This window comes from Balaenoptera physalus (assembly GCF_965194825.1).
Source record: "Balaenoptera physalus genome assembly, chromosome: X".
Lineage (NCBI taxonomy): Eukaryota > Metazoa > Chordata > Mammalia > Artiodactyla > Balaenopteridae > Balaenoptera > Balaenoptera physalus.
The window spans coordinates 114,598,729-114,618,659 of NC_138903.1; the positions used below are offsets into that span (position 1 = coordinate 114,598,729).

The 19,931-nt window shown below is 40.5% G+C and overlaps 1 protein-coding gene and 1 long non-coding RNA gene across 2 annotated transcripts in view; one reads left to right on the plus strand and one right to left on the minus strand.

The window, feature by feature from the left end:
• The window catches only part of LOC309652040, a 655,586-nt gene that overhangs the window by 300,837 nt on the left and 334,818 nt on the right, over positions 1–19,931 (plus strand). The window lies entirely within an intron of this gene.
• On the minus strand, positions 14,359–18,323 carry LOC309651996 (olfactory receptor 10A2-like). Its single transcript, XM_082445416.1, has one exon. The coding sequence runs from the start codon at positions 15,824–15,826 to the stop codon at positions 14,822–14,824; it is 1,005 nt and encodes a 334-aa protein (XP_082301542.1). The 5' UTR covers positions 15,827–18,323; the 3' UTR covers positions 14,359–14,821.

A 19,931-nucleotide genomic window follows, 5' to 3' on the forward strand; every position in this document is an offset into this window, starting at 1 on the left:
TCAAAGGGGAGAACATCACAGAAGGGTCTAGAAAAGTATGCAGGAACCAGATAATACCATGCCTCACTGCATTTTGCTGTGAGATTAGAACTCTTTGAATGATTTTTAGTAGAGTGACAGGATCCATTTTATGTTTTAAGATCATTCTGGCTGCTATGTGGAAAATGACTTTTAATGGGACTGGAGAGCTAATAGACATTGAGAAACCAATTAGTACACTGTTACAATGTTACCAGTGAGAGACAATGGTGGTAAGGACTAGAAGAGTAGTGGCAGAGATGGGGAGAAATGAATTGAACTCAATATAGTCAGAGGTAGGAATTATAGAGTTTGGTAATGGGTTATAGAGGGAGGAATCAAAAATAACTTTTAGGTTACTGGTTTTGAATTGAATATGTGCTTGTGCCACTAGCTGAGATGAAAGAACCCTGGAAAAGGACAAGGTTTGGGGGAGAAGAGAAATGATGAGATTAATCTTGGATAAGAGTATACTGATATAGCAGTGGATGTTAAGTTGGTAGTTAAATATACTGCTCTGGAACTCAGAAGAGATATCTGGGCTAGAAATAAGAATTTAGAAGCCATCAGCATGTAGATGGCATTTAAAATCATGGAAATGGGGGAAATCATGTAGAGAAACAGTTTAGAGAGAGAAGAGAAAAGAGCCCAGAATGGGGCCCTGTGATTTCCATCATTTAGAGGTCACATAGAGGAAGAATAAGGATGAGGAAGGGATAGAGAGGTAGCAGGAAAACCATAAGTGTGTAGGCTCATTCAGGTAGAGAGAAGAGAGTGTTTTAAGGAAGAAAGCCTGGTAAACTATACTGAAGGCTGCTGAGAGGAGGTGTAATCTGAGGACAGAGAAGAGTCCATTGTATCTGATAACATGGAGGACATTGATGACCTCACTAAAAGAACTTTTGGTAGAGTGATGAGTGCAGAAGTCATACTGGAGTGAGAAAAAGAAATAAATAAAAGGTGAAGGAAAGGAGACACCATGTGTAGATAATGCTTTGGAGAAACCTGGTTCTGAAAGGAAATTGATTTGATGAGAGCTGGAACAAGCAGCTTAAGGAAGATGTTTGTTTTTACAATGGGAAGTAATAGAAAATATTTTAATACTACTAGGAAGAAGAATTTATTAGAAAGGGAGAAGTTGAAGATGTAGGAGACCAGAGGGATATAGTATTTTATGGTCCCTGAAAAGGCTGGAAGGTCCAAGGTCCAGTGCATATGTGAAGGGATTGGCCTCTGATCAAAGGAGTGACACTTACACTGTGACAAATATGTACTGAATACTTACTGTGTGCTTGGTTTTGTTTTAAGTATTGAAATACTAGGGTTACAACAATGAATAAAGCATGCTCCCTGCTCTCATGCAGCTCACAGTTTGGTGAGAGACAAGTAAGTAAACAGAAAATTATAATTAGGCTGATTAATGTTATGATAAGTGTAGGGTCTTAGTGCTGGGGAGGGAGAGTCATTGTTATGGGTTGAATTTTGTCCCCCAAAGAAAGATATGTTGGAATCCTAATGCCCAGTATCTCAGAATGTGACCTTATTTGGAGATAGGGTCTTTACAGAGGTAATCAAGTTAAAATGAGGTCATTCAGGTGGGCCCTAATTCAATATGACTGGTGCTCTTATAAAAAGGGGAAAGTTAGAGAGAAAGACACACACACAGGGAGAACACCACATGAAGATGAAGGCAGAGATGGGAATGATATGTCCATAAGCCAAGAAGCACCAAAGATTGCCAGCAAACAACCAGAAGCTAGGAGAAAGGCATGGGACAGATTCTTCCTCACTGCCCTCGGAAGGAATCAATGCTGCCTTGATCTTGAACTTCTGGCTTCCAGAACTGTGAGAAAAAATGTCTGTTGTTTAGTATACTCAATTTATGGTACTTTGTAAGGGCAGCCCTAGCAAACTAATACAGGCACCCAAACCAATCTGAGGCAGGAGGTTGGCCAGGTTAAGGGAAGACTTTCCCAGTGGAGGTGTTATCTGAGCTGAATCAAATAAGTAGATTGCATGGGTGGGGCCTGGGGAAGCCATTCCATGTAAAGTGATCATCACCTGCAATGGTTCGGAAGTGAAAGAGAGTGTGCATGTCCAAACTACTGCAAGAAATCCAACATGGCTGGATCTAGAGTGTGTGGGCAATGGTGGTGACAACTGAGAACTGAGAAGCTGGAGCCAATTCATGAAGGGCCTTCTATTCCAAGCCAAGGAATTTGGACTTTATCCTGAAGTCAAAACGTGGCCTTTAAATGTTCATTCCCCTCCCCACTATTCATCTGCCTAACTCCATTTTTCCAGGAAGTCTTTTCTTACATCTATTGTGGAACTTCTCACACAGAAATATGAAAAACAACTTGCTTCTTGATCTCCTCAAATATGCAGCAAGCTCCTTGAAGGAAGGGACTATGTCTTATTTACTGAGATACACCCAGTGCCTGGCAAGTGCTTGACATATAGTAATCTCTCAATAAATGGTTGTCTGTTGTGTTCCTAGGGACAGCATTGGGACTTCTTGGCTCTCTTTGGAATGGTATTCCAGGACACTCCATATTTTCCTTTACTCTTCTCTCCTCTTCCTTCCTCTCACTGATGACCCTCCAGCAACCCTCCACACTTGGTTCTCATTTCACTTCCCCACTTGGCTTTCTCTTTGGATCAAGGATCCTGAGAGCTTCTGGTGAGCTTCCCCCACCCCAAATCAGTGCTCCCCACATCAGACAGCCTCTCATGCATCCAGGTTCCTACTGTCCCCAAGGGAGCCTGGTTCACACCATGCAGAGCCCTGCAGTCCAACCTTGTCACCTTACTCTGCCCCTAGTTCTGCCAGGACTAGTGCTTAACTTAGCCTAAGCTGGGTCATTAGGTCAGTTTCAAGGAAGTAGCTCTGGCCAGAATGGACCAAAGAACAGGTGCAGCTTTGGCAAGAGGATGCAGTTGAGGCTACAGGATGGGGCAATGGGGTTGCTGGGCAGGGTCAGATAATCCGAGCAATCTCTAACTGAGCCAAATTTGATCCATGGGACCTCCATTGAAAAAGGCAAAATAGGGTACCAGAAAGGGAAGCCAGGAACAATGATAGTCAAGGCAAGAGGCTGAGCAGAAACCAAGTGTTCGCATCAGATTGAATTCATTTAAAAAATGTACATCCCCTCACATCTGCCCATTTCTACATGCATAAACACACCCCAACTTGAGCAAGTGCACACAAACACACATGCACACACCACAGACACAAAATGTTGACACACAGACCCATACCCACAGTGACAGAACCTAGTGTGACCTGCTTTGTTTGGCATATACTGTAACATCTGATCTGTCTGCAACTGGCTGGGAAGGAAGCTCTTTATACATGCAGGTCCCAAATAATAAAAGCATAACTTGAAATAACAAAGTCTTTTTAATTTGTCTCAAACAGATAGCTTTCTGTCTTATTATACCAAAATGAACCTGATACAACATTTTCTGGATGATCCCAAGCCATATTTATGGGTACTCATTATTGGGGGCTGAGCTAAAACATAGGGTGTCGTTAGGAGCTATGTTAAAGTGCATTGAACTCTTTATCCCTCCACTAAACGGCCCCAGTGTAAACATTCTATTTACATAGACACTCATATCATCCATACATGTGCACAGATATATATGGGTATGAATATATACACACACGCTATCTTTCATATGTGTCTCCATACAAGATACACATAAATCATACTGTGTAGATACACACACAGTGCATTTACTTATAAGCAACATATGCACGCCCTGTAGCTAGGTTTGTAAGTGGCTCCCTTTCTTATAGCCAATAGCTTGCTTCTTTCATCATCTTCCTTCCTTCCTTTGCACACTAATCTTTGGGATTAAGGAGTTAGTGCAGCATTCACTGCAGAGTTGGTGGTTTTAATTGGTCGCACATGACTCAGTTAAAGAAGGCATTTTTAACTACAAAGAACTTCACTGGGAGATGGACTCACGAGGAGTTATTAGAAGCAAGTGCATAACAGCTCCTTGGGAGGCCATTATTTTGCACTTCTCCTCTCCCCCCAGAAGGCATGTTTATTATTGGTAACAAGGTGAGAGGAAATTCCCTGATTTCATTAGAAACCTGGAAAAATAACTTTTCCTTACCAATATCTTCCTTTCTTGCTGGAACATATTTCTTCTGGGAGGTGGTATGGCAAAATGGCCAGCCCCAAGTGTCCTTTTTGTCTAATAAGCTCTCTGGAGCTCCAGGACTTATCCCTGGAGAATACCCCCCCACCACCACCACCACACACAGATGCAGCAAAACAGCCACCTCATTAACTCAAAGTTGTAAATAACTGGGACACGACCTACTCTGGTAATATTCACATGTGTGACACCTCAGGGAGGAGAGAGAAAAGGTTTCATGAACATTTCACCAGCATCTGCTTTATTTACATATAAATAATGGGCTCATTACAATCCCTTATCTGTTCATTGAAGCCAGACTGGCAGAACCTAGTGTGACATGCCTTGGTTGGCAGATACCTTAACACCTGATCTGTTTGGCATTGGTTGGCAAGGAAATGTTTGCAAGTGCATGTTTCACATAATAGAAGTGTACTTGCAGTGGCCAAGTCCTTTTCATTGTAATTGTTTCAAATGGATGTCTCTATATTTTTAAAATTGATTTACAATTAACATATAATATTATATTAGTTTCAGCTGTACAGCATAGTGATTTGATATTTTTATACATTATGAAATGATCACCTCAATGAGACCAGTTACCATCCATCACCATACAAAGTTGTTATAATATTACTGACTCTATTCCCTACGTGTACATCCCCAAGGCATGTTTATTTTAAAGCTGAAGTTTGTATCTCTTAATCCCCTTCACCTATTTTGCCCATCCCTGCTTTTTCATGCCAAGTGAACCTGACACAATTTGCCCTTTTCAGGTTGATTCCAGGTCATTTTATGGACACTAATCATTGAGTTGGGCTGGGATGTAAGGTGTATCCTTAGTGTGTCAGACTGTTTAATCATCCAATAAATGGCCCCAGGCTGTCTATTTTTTAAGAAGCATCCTGTCTTCTTTCTAAAGTTTTTGCTTGCTGATTATATTGTTTATGCCTCCAGTAGCCCTTTGACATCTTCTGTTCTATCCTAGGCTCAGAAATCGTGCTGAGTTACAAGTGTGTATAAAGTAAGACTGAAAGCCTTAGGAGTTTTTCTTTAAGTACTCTGCATGACTTTTGATGTATAGATTTTATATTATCTCTTTTGGCTGCTGTAAAGTTTTTAAAGGTTAATTTTTAGACTTTAGCTCTGAGAGTACTAGACGATTATGGTTTCTAGGAAGGGAACCTTCAGATAAGTGATATATCATTGTAGTTAGGGTTAATATAGATAAAGTAAACCTCATTAATTTGGATGTCACTAATTCATAATATGGGACTGTCTTATTTATAAACTAGGTTTGGAGTTTACTATTTCACCGGCTACAAAAGGAAAGGAGAGGGTTGGTGGTAAATTAATACCTTAAACAGAACCACATGGGTAATGCAAGTTTCATTTTCACATGAAACCTGACTATATTTATCTATTTATTAATATGGATCCCATTAAGCCATCTACTTGGTAATACAATTCACTGTGTATATTTGGAAGTAACAATAACAAACAACAAGACCTCAGTTAATCAATCCATTGAGAAGGAAGTTCATTTGAATAAAGTCAGCCTGGTATACAGAGACATAGAGAATTAATGGAAGCTCTCAGTCCTTAGCTAGTGGTAGTGGCAGATGAAGAAAAGAGAGAGCCAAGACCATTTTAGTGGGGAAGTTAAAGGTCTGCAGTGTCTTTAGCTCAAGAATAACTGGTGTGGGGTCATGTCCCAAGGAAACAGAAATATATCCCACAAGCCTGAGAGAGTCATAGCCTCCCCTTGGAGCATGGCTGGAATGGAATGTTTCTGACATTACTCTGTGAAGCAAGTTTCTGAACAAGAAGAGTCAATATTAGTGGAGGCATTGCTTTATAGCTTTGAAAGATATTCTGACTTTTCACTGTCAGACTGGTCTTCCCACCAATTAATAGTAGAGAGCTCAATATGTGCTAGGTATCAAGCTAAGTGTTTTACATATATTATTTCATTTAAGCCTTGTGAACTTTGCAGGTAGACATTATTTTCATTGTATAAATGAGGAAACTGCAATTCGGTGAAAGGGATTCATTTAACCAAGGTAGAGAATGGTCAAATTAGGTTTCAAACCCAGTTCTAAATCCACGGCCTGCTATCTTAACCGCTACCATATACTGTAGTTCCTCAAGAGATAGGATAAGACAAATATCCTAGGGTGCTATAACAGGTACATGTCAGTAACTAAGCTGAGACTCAGGGACCCTAGTAAGCCCTACTTACCTACCTTCAAGTCCATGGAGCAATGACCTTCAGCTAGTTCTGGCTGGGATGATGATTACAAAATATATGAAAGAGAAAGGACAACATAAGTGTCCTAATTTCTAAAATAATCATCCTTGAGTCTACCTCTATACAATCCAAAGGGAAGTTGTTACTCAATGTTTGAAACTGTGACCAAGGCCAAATGGGAACCATGGTTTAACTTTCAGGAACAAAATTGTCAACATCAGCCAATCAGTCCTGCACTAGCTAGCACTGGTGGTGAAATGCATGCTATTTTCATGTCACTGAAAAAAATGAGTGGCTATTGTGTAGAGCAAAGGATCAATATTGAGACTGTGTGAAATGAATTTGCAAGTAAGATACTTTATGTGTTAAGAAATACTTATGAGGGGATGAATAGAATCAAGAGCAAGAATTGGTTCAGGAAAGATGTCCATGCTGATGTACGAATTGATCATCTAGTCATCGAAATGACCCCAATGGAAATATTGCAAAGGTCAAAGATTTGCTTTGTTAAATGTCTTAATGCCTTGCAATTATGAGAATGATGGCTGGGAATCCAATTTGGATGAAGAAGCTAACTTGTTCTGGAAGAAACACTAAACACAAGGAAGTTTCTGAAAAGATATCAGTGCATTTTGAGTGATGAATGAAAACAGGAAGGACTTGACACTTGTTTTGAACTTTCAAGGGAAGTTGGACAAAGCAAGGTGTTCTCAAGCAGAATAGTAACCAGGATGGAAGATGGCTTTTCTAGTATGTCCAAGGAGTAAAAGTGCTAGAAACCTCAGAGGCAAATTCAGCATGCCAGAGACCCCAAAAGGGTACAGGATCCAACTATACATGAGGATAACTGTTCTGCCAACGATGATGCTATTCTGCTAACAATGATTATACTGTCCATGTAGAATTCAATTCTCAAAGGCAGGCAGTCAGGCTGATAGGATAGTCATTCTAAAGTACTACTAGAATTATGTGACTGACTTCTTCACCACAACAGTGCTGTGGTTGACAAGTTTTACAATTTTGGTTGTGCCTAAGAGCATTCAAAAATCCCTGTGAGTTTAGCTCTGTCCTAGGCTCTTGGAACAATTTTAGTTTTGCACAGGGGAAATATTAGAAATTCAGTGTTACTCTGACTTTTTCACCCCATAAATTTATTGGGGTCTTGCTTAATTTCCTATAACTTCCTCTAGAATCCAAACCTCTTATTTGGTTCCCCAATTGATAATACATTTCCCCTAAGAATAGGGTACTGATTTGCCTCTCTTCAGGCCTTTCTAATTCTTACTTTAATACTACACTTCTATCTGCTCTTGGGACTCCTGGATTCCTTCTGCCTATTTCTTGTGTTGACCTCTACTATTGCACTTCCAGGTCTCCCTGACATTTTGGTCACCTCCTTAAATTTGTTTCATAATACTTACGCCCTTTTTAGAGCTAATGTAATCCCTGATGGCCTATCTGATCTTTAGGTCCTGGCCATCTCTGATTTGACCCATGAGCCTGGACAACATTTAATGGCTCATAACTTTAAGAATAATAGTTAAAGAATTCAATGTATCTACTGAGATGATCATATGGTATTTTTATTCTTCAATTTGTTAATATGGTGTGTCACATTGATTGATTTGCATATATTGAAGAATCCTTGCATCCCTGGGATAAATCCCACTTGACCATGGTGTATGATCCTTTTCATGTGTTGTTGGATTCAATTTACTAGTATTTTGTTGAGGATTTTTGCATCTATGTTCATCAGTGATATTGGCCTGTAATTTTCTTTTTTGTGTGTGATATCTTTGTCTGGTTTTGGTATCAGGGTGATGGTGGCCTCATAGAATGAGTTTGGAAGTGTTCCTCCCTCAGCAATTTTTTGGAAGAGTTTGAGAAGGATAGGAGTTAGCTCTTCTCTAAATGTTTGATAGAATTTGCCTGTGAAGGCATCTGGTCCTGCACTTTTGTTTGTTGGAAGACTTTTAATCACAGTTTCAATTTCATTACTTGTGATTGGTCTGTTCATAATTTCAATTTCTTCCTGGTTTAGTCTTGGAAGGTTGTACTTTTCCAAGAATTTGTCCATTTTTTCCAGGTTGTCCATTTTATTGGCATATAGTTGCTTGTAGTAGTCTCTTATGATCCTTCGTATTTCTGCAGTGTCAGTTGTAACTTCTCCTTTTTCATTTCTAATTTTGTTGATCTGAATCCTCTCCCTATTTTTCTTGATGAGTCTGGCTAAAGGTTTATCAATTTTGTTTATCTTCTCAAAGAACCAGCTTTTAGTTTCCTTGATCTTTGCTATAGTTTTTTCAACACCCATTTATGATAAAAACTCTCCAGAAAGTGAGCATAGAGGGAACCTGTGTTCATCATAATAAAGGTCATATATGACAAACCCACAGCCAACATCACTCTCAATGGTGAAAAACTGAAAGCATTTCCTCTAAGATCAGGAACAAGACAAAGGTGTCCACTCTTGCCACTATTATTCAACATAATTTTGGAAGTCCTAGCCATGGCAGTCAGAGAAGAAAAAGCAATAAAAGGAATACAAATTGGAAAAGAAGTAAAACTGTCACTGTTTGCAGATGACATGATACTATACAAAGAAAATCCTAAAGATGCCACCAGAAAACTACGAGAGCTAATCAATGAATTTAGTAAAGTTGCAGGATACAAACTTAATACACAGAAATCTCTCACATTCCTATACACTAACAATGAAAGATCAGAAAGAGAAATTAAGAAAACAATCCCATTTATCACTGCAACAAAAAAAATAACATACCTAAGGATAATCCTACCTAAGGAGGCAAAAGACCTGTATGCAGAAAACTATAAGACACTCTTGAAAGAAATCAAAGATGACACAAACAGATGGAGAGATATACCATATTCTTGGATTAAAAGAATCAATATTGTGAAAATGACTATACTACCCAAAGCAATCTACAGATTCAGTTCAATCTCTATCAAACTACCAATGGCATTTTTCACAGAATTAGAGCAAAATTTTTACAATTTGTAGGGAAACACAAAAGACACTGAATAGCCAAAGCAATCTTGAGAAAGAAAAATGGAGCTGGAGGAATCAGACTCTCTGACTTCAGACTATATTACAAAGCTACAGTAATGAAGACAGTATGGTACTGGCACAAAAACAGAAATAAAGATCAATGGAAAAGGATAGACAGCCCAGAGATAAACTCATGCACCCATGGTCACCTAATCTATGACAAAGGAAGCCAGAATATACAATGGAGAAAAGACAGCCTCTTCAATAAGTGGTGCTGAGAAAACTGGACAGCTACATGTAAAAGAATGAAATTAGAACACTCCCTAACACCATACACAAAAAAACCCCTCAAAATGGATTAAAGACCTAAATGTAAGGCCAGACACTATAAAACTCTTAGAGGAAAACCTAGGTAGAACACGCTTTACATAAATTTCAACAAGATCTTTTTGACCCACCTCCTAGAGTAATGAAAATAAAAATAAAAATAAATAAATGGGACCTAATTCAACTTAAAATCTTTTGCACAGCAAAGGAAACCATAAACAAGACGAAAAGACAACCCTCAGAATGGGAGAAAATATTTGCAAATGAAGCAACTGACAGGGGATTAATTTCCAAAATATACAAAGAGCTCATGCAGCTCAGTATCAAAAAAAACCCAACCCAATCCAAAAATTGTGAAAAGACCTAAATAGACATTTCTCCAAAGAAGACATACAGATGGCCAACAAACCCATGAAAAGATGTTCAACATCACTAATTATTAGAAAAATGCAAATCAAGACTACAATGAAGTATCACCTCACACTGGTCAGAATGGCCATCATCAAAAAATCTACAAACAGTAAATGCTGGAGAGGGTGTGGAGAAAAGGGAACCCTCTTGCACCATTGGTGGGAATGTAAATTGATACAGCCACTATGGAGAACAGTATGGAGGTTCCTTAAAAAACTAAAAAGAGAATTACCATATGACACAGCAATCCCATTCTTGTGCATACACCCAGAGAAAACCATAATTCAAAAAGACACATGCACCCCAATGTTCATTGCAGCACTATTTACAATAGCCAGGTCATAGAAGCAACCTAAATGCCCATCAACAGAGGAATGGATAAAGAAGATGTGGTACATTATACAACGGAATATTACTCAGCCATAAAAAGGAATGAAATTGGGTCATTTGCAGAGACGTGAATGGACCTAGAGACTGTCACACAGATTGAAGTAAGTCAGAAAGAGGAAAACAAATATCGTATATTAGCACATATATGTGGAATATAGAAAAATGGTATAAATGATTTGCAAAGCAGAAATAGAGACCCAGACGTAGAGGAAAAACATATGGATACCATGGGGGAAGGGGGGAGTGATGAATTGGGAGATTGGGATTGACATATATACACTATTGATACTATGTATAAAATAGATATGTAATGAGAACCTACTGTATAGCACAGAGAACTCTACTCAGTGCTCTGTGGTGACCTAAGTGGGAAGGAAATCCAAAAAAGAGGGGATATATGTATATGTATAGCTGATTCACTTTTCTGTACAGCAGAAACTAACACAACATAGTAAAGCAGCTATACTCCAATAAAAATTAATAAAAACAAAACAAAACAGAACAAAAAAGAATTCAACTTATTTGTTTTTTTTTCTTTTTTTAAAAATTAATTTTTATTGTGAAGGAGATAACTCTCATTTGGATATAAAAATTCTGATGGGTTTTTCACATAATCCCTCCTCTTACTTTACTAGTACTGTGAAACACTGTTTTATATCAGCTTTATTAAACCCTAATCTTGACCAGCTACAAGAGTAGTGATACCAGACATCATGTCCCCACATTTTGCTTGTGTCTTCATTCATATTTATGCTGTGAATGATCTTGCACTACAGATGAAGTTGGGCATAGAAGTTAAACTTGAAGAATCTATAGAGCTTGAGAAACTGAAGAAACAGATAATGGGTTAAAGTTTAGAAACAGTGGAATGCCCTAAATATTGTTTGCCTCTATTCTTAACCTTTCAATCCCACTCTGAACCCCAGTTCATTTGCCTGGGTTCTTGATACTTGTCTATCTCTTGGCAGGCCTCTACTCTTAAGGTACTGAAATCCATCTCTAGGTCCTTTCTCTGGAGTTCTACTTCCAGATATAATGCTCTGGAACACAATTATAAACTTTCACAATTAGTGCCATTGCTGTGAGAGTCATGCAGCCTTCCCCACATCCTAGCCTAACCCCCTTGTATAGAAAAGCTAATGTGGATGGGTTTCTAGTGTTGAGGCAGGTACTGTTGGCAAGCTTCCTTTAGGGCAAGACTGAAGCCCATGTTGTTTCTTCTTGCCCCTGACTTGCCCATTCCAGATTTCTTCTCCCTCTTTCCTGAGCAGCCACTGAGGTACCAGCAAGCCATCTGGCCAAAACAGTGAGGGTTAAGGTATAAATTGAAGCTGGATCTCTTCTAATCTAGTATGACAGTTTGTACTGCTCAGGTTAATGAGGATAATTTCTCTTTGGCTTGTACAGAGACATGAAAATGTAATCTGATCTGCTATTAATTACTCTGTCCAATCATTAACATAATGTCTCACTGAATAGAGAAAGACTATTCACACTGCAGAAGCAGTGTATCAACCAAAGCACCATAATAAAAAAAAATGTTGCCTTTTGTGTTCAGTAGGGAAGCTGTACTACCACCGTGAGCAGGACATGCACTTTGACATACTTCTCACCAGTAGGGATGAGCTGTCCTGAGCCAGACACCCTCCTCCAGCTCCCTCAGGGGAATTATACACATTTGTGTGATGATTGGCAGGGAATAGGGAGGTACACTGTGGTCTTGGGAACAGAGTGAAACTAATTGGGCCACAAAAAGATTAAATAACTGTATCTTGAGTGAGAGCAACATAATGCTTTATCAAATAAATGAAATAACTTTAAATGGCTCTTTTATATTCTTTTTTTAACAAGTATTTATTGAACAATTATTCCTTGTTAAGCTCTGTGGGTACTAGGGATGTAGTGTTCAAACAAAACAGACACAGATCCTGCCTTTGTGAAGTTTATAATCCAGGTAGAGGATATATATCTGTATATTATATATCATGCAGAATATTCACAGGCAGTTGTGAGAAATCTATAATGAAAAAGTGAAAAAGCTAGGTTGCTCTAAGAGCATATGATAAAGAGACTGGGTGGAACTCAAAGAATGAGCCAGGGGAAAAGTGGAGTAAGGAAGGGGAGAAAGAACAGCACGTGTGAAAGTTATGAGGAGGCAAACAGGTTTGAAGAACTTAAAGACATCCAGGAAGGAAAGGAGTTCAGAGAGCAAACAAGCAACAGAAGATGAGACTGGAGATTGAGACAAGTGGTATATCGTTTTTTTGGCCATGAACAGGCTCTAGATGGGCTACAGGTGTCCTCGGATGTTGACAGGTAATGTTGGTTACTTCCATGGGGCATTTGGACTTTATTAAGGGCAATGGGAAGTAGTTGAAGGTTTCTAAGCTCAGTTGACCTATAACTAGTAAATTAAAAAAAAAAATTCCCAATGGCCAACGCACTAAACAAAACCCTCCACCTATATCAAAAACCTGGGTTCAAGAAGAAAAGAAAAACATGTATGGATGGAGCAGATGAAGCATTTCCACTCTGTGCATCTGCACAGAAGGCTAGGCAGAACCCCTGAGAGGCTGAAAAGTAATTACACTTCTGCACTGGATTCATGTCTTAACCACAAGGAGTGTGCTCTGCAGGCTGTATTTCCTAATTGAGGGTAATTACAAGAAGTTAAAGCTAGATTAGAGACAATTAGACCCTATACAAGAGGGAACTCTGTGGGTGATCAGGAAGGGAGTAGGAAGAACCAGCTGGGAAAGTGTTTCCCACACTGCTTGGCATTCTTTGACTCATATTGTAGGAGGAGGTTTTTTGGGGGGAGGGAGTCTACCTGCGCTCCTGGTGGTGCCCACCTAGAGGGTAGGCAGGTGAAATGAGGTAAAACACACACACACACACACACACACACACACACACACATCACTGACAGTCAGTCAAGATTACCTTTTCCTCAAGCCAAAGCTGCTTCATGGGCCAGAAGCCAATAAATGGAAACAAAGAGGAAAGGAAGGTGAGAGTCCCATTACAGTTCGATTGAAGACGTCTTATTTGAGCAACTACTTTTTGTCCCACTCTGGATCTAGATACTGTGGAAGAGACATGGTGAGCATATGATCTTCCCTTTAAGGAGTTTCCAACTCCACTGGAGAAGTTTGGTGTGGCTAGAGCACAAAGGGGGAGAAGGAGATTGGGGAGGGGTGAGGTCAAGAGGTGGCCACAAGTCAGGCTGAGGATCTCTGAGTCCATCCCAGAGGCACTGGAGAACCACGGAGAGTGATAAACAGGGAAATCATAGGGTCAGTTTTGGGTTTTAGGAAGATACATCTGCCACTGTGGGGAGGGTGGATGAGGGGACATGGCAAGGAGCAAGGTTGTGGCGCTCAGTGAGAGCTGCCCGTGGAGCGAGATGGGGGTGTCTATGACCACGAGGAGGAAACTTAGGAGGAGAGGCCAGTGTAGGCAGAAAAAAAGTGACTTATTTTACTCTCTTCATCCACCAAACCTCCATTTCTTTGGTAAGTCATTGATTCATTCAATCAACAAATAATTATTTCACATCTGTGCAGAGCACCATGCTAGGGGACATTAAGAGTAATAAGGATGGTGTTATTCCAGTCTTCAAGGGTCTTGATTAACTACCTTTTCAAGTGAGTAGAACAGTCAATAGCTTCTCTAGGATTTTAGAGATTGTTCTGATCAGTGGAGAGGCAGATGATCTAAGAAACAACAGAGGGTGAGGTGAATGTGGTGCATGAACCCTGAGGAGAGGCACAGTGAAGGGCACCTAAGTTTGTATGGGAAGGGTATGGTGACTACGCGTGTATGCAGGTGTGTGTGTGTGTGTACACATGGGCACATTGGGCACGTGCACATAATGAAACCAAAAACCTTAACACCAACAGGTACTTCTATAACACACATACAGAAAGAGAGAGACAGAGACAAAGACAGAGAGATAGACTTTTGTGTCAAACAAATTTGGGTCTTTTGAATTTTCCCCTAAAAGGCCTGGTAGAATAGCCCGAGGGAGTCACTTGTCTGGCAAACTTAATTTTACCATGCAAGGATTAACCTGGTATTCCCAAGGGCTTTAGGCTATAGGACCTCAGGGATGGTCCCTGCTCTGTTGGCTATTTCTCTGGAAGGAGGGAGCAGCAGTGGTCTGAGCCCCCAAGTACAAAGTCTAGTGCTTGACGTCCTTCACAGAAGCCCAGGCTGCTCTGAGAAAAAAGACTCCCTGTGGATGGTGAGGGCCATTAGGTCCTTTTAACATATACCCACTGACTCATAAGCCTCCTCACTGCCTTTTTAACATCCTTGTTTCTCAAGCTATACACGATGGGGTTGACCACGGGAGTGACCACAGTATAGAACAGGGAGAAGATCTTGTTCAGGGCAACAGCCTGGGTTGCTGTGGGAATGGAATACACTGTTCCCAGTGTTCCATAGTACAGAGTGACCACTATGAGGTGGGAAGAGCAGGTGGAGAAGGCCCATTGCTTTCCTGCAGCTGATGGCATCCTGAGGACAGCAGCAACACTGTGACTATAGGAGGCTACAGTGAGTAGGAAGGGTGCCATAGTGACAAAGGAGGCCAGCAGGAAAGTGGTTTCCTCCACTGTCTCAGTATCAGAACAGACCGGCTCCAGCACAGGGGCCAGGTCACAGAAGAAACGGTCAAACTTATAGGTTGGACAGAAGGGCAGCTGGAAAGTCATGGTAACAGTGACCACCGGGGTTAGGAACTCACCCAGCCAAGACCCACCTGCAAGCGGGATACATGTGTGGACGTTCATGAGGGATGGGTACTGGAGGGGGCTGCAGATAGCAAAGTAGCGGTCATAAGACATGGCTGCCAGAAGAAAGCACTCAACTACTGCCATGGAACCGAAGAAGTAAAACTGGACCACACAACCTACAAAAGAAATCACCTGGGGACCTGAGAGATGGGTCTGCAGCATCTTAGGGGCAATGGAGGTAGCGTACCAGATCTCAAAGAAGGAGAAATTGGACAGAAAGAAGTACATGGGGGTTTGGATGCTGCAATCAAGGGAAATGACCGTAAGGATAAGAATGTTCCCCAGCAAGGTCACTACATAGATTCCCAGAAATATCCCCAAAAGAAAAAACTGTAACCCATGCAGACTCCCAAATCCCAGGAGGAGAAATTCATTGAGAATGGTCATATTACCCATATCTGTGACATTCACCATTAGGCCTGAGGAAAGGAGAGAAATATAGCCAGTTGGAAAAAGAGCCATGCTACTGGAGGGGGCAACAGTACCAGATATGCCATATATTATAAAACTCAAAGACCCTGTCTTTTCTCTTCTGGAATAAATTTTCTGTTTTGTTCTACTAGGTGTATTTACCTAATAGTTACAGTGAAATCAGAAGCTATGCCTTGGAGAGTTAACAGAGAGGGTGTCTCCTTTGCTGTTTTCCACTCTCTTTCTTGACATAACCTGTGATGAATCTACCTTTGGGAGTCTCACAGTGGGAGGCAAACACCTCTTAATGGGGACATGGCGCGGAAGCTTCTCTGAACTTCTGAAACTCAGCTTTTAAGACTCAACGGAAATGTGAGTCCAAAATTATAAAATAGCATTAGAATTCACACCACCCTATTTCCCCCCGAACCCCTAAGTCAGGGTGGGTTTCACCAGGAACGTAATTGGAGGGAGGAGGGGAATTCAGAACTACTGATCTTAAAGTACCTGTAAGAAATATAAGAGTTTCTGCCAGGCTCTGGGGACATGGAGCTGATTGCTTCCATGGCATCAAATTCCTATGGAAATTGGGGGGAAAATGTATGTAAAGTTATTCACTTGAAATGTTAGAGAAAAATTATGTTCCGTCCTTCATAAATGAAAATGACACTCCTGACTCACAAGCAGCAGGGATGGGTTAGCAGTGAGTCATGGCTGCAGTTCCCCCGTCCCCACGAGCACAGCCCCACCCCCCAGCTCAAAGACCCAGATCTGTGAAATGGTTGTCTGGTCTTAGCGCCTGAGCTGTGTGATACGATTAACAATCAATCTGTGCTGTGGCCTAAATGAGGGGTAAGTGTGAGGCCACAGTTAGCGGCTTGGTTCACTTGGTGTTCTAGGCTGAAGGCTCAATCTGTGGCCAGGGAATAAAAGCCATCTTTGCTGCTTTGCTTCGGGTAATGACAATGTGTCCCTAAAAGATTACAGTTAAGTCATATTTTTGTAAATGAAGTCCTATTTTAAATCCGCTCGGGGAACTGGCTATTCAAAGGACTCTTGTTAAGAATGCTTCTGTGACATGAGAGAATTTCTCCATAATTTATCCTGTGTACCGATATGGATTGTTAATACACTGGGCTTGTGTAAAGGAAGGTCCACCTATAATGGGGGTATCCAGGACATTTAGGGAGCCTAAGGTGGTACTGAATGTAATTACAGTGTGTAAGGAAAATCAGTCAGTAACTAGAGTTGTCCCTGGGGGTGATAGCTGCTTCCTAATTGTGGGATTAAGCTGCAGTGTCCTATTACTTACCATTTTACCTTGTCTTCAGAGACTGGCAGCCAGCATTCAGAACCGAAATTAACATCAGTAGATTTTTATCATTCAATCCCAAGTCTCATTAATTAACAATGAATAAACTTGATTTTTCCTTTTTGGTTTACAGGTATGCTCCTTGGTGCCTCCAAATTCAAAGGCACACCAGCTTCCTAAATCCTTGCCCATCCTCTCTTTTCTTGCAGTGAAGACAGAGTAATGATATCGCAAAAGAGAGGTTTCAGCTCAGAATTCTTTTCATTCTTTCATTCAGTCATCTATTCACTCACCATGTATTTTTGGACACCTACTATGTGTCATATATTGGGCTAGGTAGGCATTGGAGATAAAATTATGAACAGGAAAGTCATGGTCTCAATGTTTCCAGAGCTTACATCCTACTAGTGGAAGTGGTCTCAAAAATAACTGTAAAACTAGTATTGTGATCAATTCTATGTGGGTATTAATATAAAATACAGGGTCTTAATATAAAAAACAGTATGGGGAGAGGTGACCTTGTTTTGGCAAAATGGTCAGGGAAGATCTCTCTGAACAAGAAGTCATATTTAAGCTGAGATCTGATGAATATGGAGTAGCCAGCTATGAGAACAGTCAGAGGGGAGGTATTACAGGTAGAGAGGCAACATGTGCAAAGGCCCTGAGTGAGATAAGCACTTGAATACTGGAAGAATAAAACATACAAGCAAACAGCAAAAAACAACTGTGGCTGGAGGGCAACAGGTAAGGCAGGTGAGGGAAAGAGTGACAGGAGGTGAATTTGTAGAATGCATATCTGATTTACAATTTGAAAAGATCCCTCAAGCTTCTATGTGGAGAATGGACGGTAAAGGGCTAAAAGGGAAGGTGAGAAAACTGGTGAGGAAGCTAATATATTAATACAGGTAAGAAATGGTAGGATCAAGTTGGGATGGATAAGGTGGATTAATTTTAAGGCTTTTTACATAGTAGAATTGATATATATTTTTGTACTTTTCTGTATGCCTATTATACTTTAATAAAAAGTTTAATGAAATGACGTAGATTGCAGATGAATTGCATTAGAAGAGGGCATGAAGAACAGGAAGGAATTAAGGATGAATCCCAGGCTTTTGGCTTAAGCAACTGCACAGATGATCATCTCTTTTCCTGAGATGGGAGGACCAAGTAGGTGATTTAGTTTGAGGGGAATTTTCTTTTGTTTTCCTTCCTTCCTTCCTTCCTTCCTTCCTCCCTTCCTTCCTTTCTTCCCTCCTTCCTCCCTTCCTTCCTTCCTTCCTTCCTTCCTCCCTTTCTTCCTTTCTTCCTTCCTTCCTTCCTCCCTTCCTTCCTTTCTTCCCTCCTTCCTCCCTTTCTTCCTTCCTTCCTTCCTTCCTTCCTTCCTTCCTTCCTTCCTTCCTTTCTTCCCTCCTTCCTCCCTTTCTTCCTTCCCTCCTTCCTTCCTTTTTGTTAGATCTAGTGGGTTATGATCCATTGCTAGGATGACAGTTTCAATCCTCATATGGGTCAGTAATCTGGTAACAGACCGAGCCCCAGCCCTGAGAGACAGGGCTCTCACTGTGGCCACACAACAAGCTTAAGTAAAAGTCTGACAAACTCTTGTCCTTGGTCTCAAAAGGGACCAGGGAAGAGAGTGAAAGTGTCAGTATAACCTTTACTCACTCTGTAGAAATTGCTCAAAGCACAGGGTTAGCAACTGCATATCGGGAGCATCCTGTGCATACGAAGCACAGGAAAGCACAATTCCATGGAGGGCTGTTAGACTCTCTTCAGTGTTGGTCTCCAAGAAACCTTCATTAATGGCAACCCAACTACCCAGAGCTTTCAATGATCTGAGGTTAAAAAAAAAATTCTTCTGTCTCATTTTGCCTTTGCGTGAAAGAGACAGGTAATGAAACAAGCTTAGTCAAGAAAACAATTTTCAGATGTCCCAGGGTTGGAATACATTCAGTTCTACTCTTTCTCTCTTCATTTCATTTGTAGTTCTGGCCAATCAGAATTAATGCTCAGAATAATGGCTGGAGGCTCTGAAAGATCCTCAATCAGTAAAGAGTGATTCAAGTATATCATTATACTTGATTTACTAAGTTGCGACAGTGGACTCAGATATCTTAGTGGAATATTGTTTTTAGCAAATACAGTGGAAAACAGCTTTGTTCTTACCCTTCAGTTACCCAGAAAATCTAATTAAACAAATACCCTTTCCCCCTTTCCCTTGATGTTCCCTTAATCAGGACTTGTCTTGGCATTAATTCTTCTATGTCCTTATAATTACCAAAAGGTATTCATTAACATGAAAAATTGGTGCCCAGTGTAAAATAAAATCCCCAAATTTACCTCCCCCCACCATCTCCAAGATGCTAATAGTTGCAAAAGTACAATAATAAAATTGAAAGTGTAGCAACATAACTAGGGAGTGAGAGACATGGGAATGAGCTCAAACTCATTACCTCTTCTAGAGTCAATCCAGGAAAACCTCTTGGAAAAGGGGGTGGTGAGGAGGAATCCAAAGAATGGCTGAAGATTAACTGCTGGAAGGGAGAAATATACAGCTTGATAAAGAGAGCAATGATCTGGCTATACCTATCATGTACCATCTGATCCAGCAATCCCACTGCTGAGTATATATCTAAAGGAAATGAAACCAATATCTCAAAGAGATATCAGCATCCCCATGTTAATTGCAGCAATGTTCATTACAGCCAAGATACAGAAACAACCTAAATGTCCATTGATGGAGAAACAAATAAATAAAATGCGGTACATACATACAATGGAATATTATTCAGCCTTAAAAAAGAAGGAAATTCCTGTCATTTGCAACAACATAGATGAACCTAGAGG

What these genes read in the sequence shown, in the direction of transcription:
- LOC309651996 (XM_082445416.1), bottom strand. Translation starts at nt 15,826, where the DNA reads ATGGCTCTTTTTCCAACTGGCTATATTTCTCTCCTTTCCTCAGGCCTA.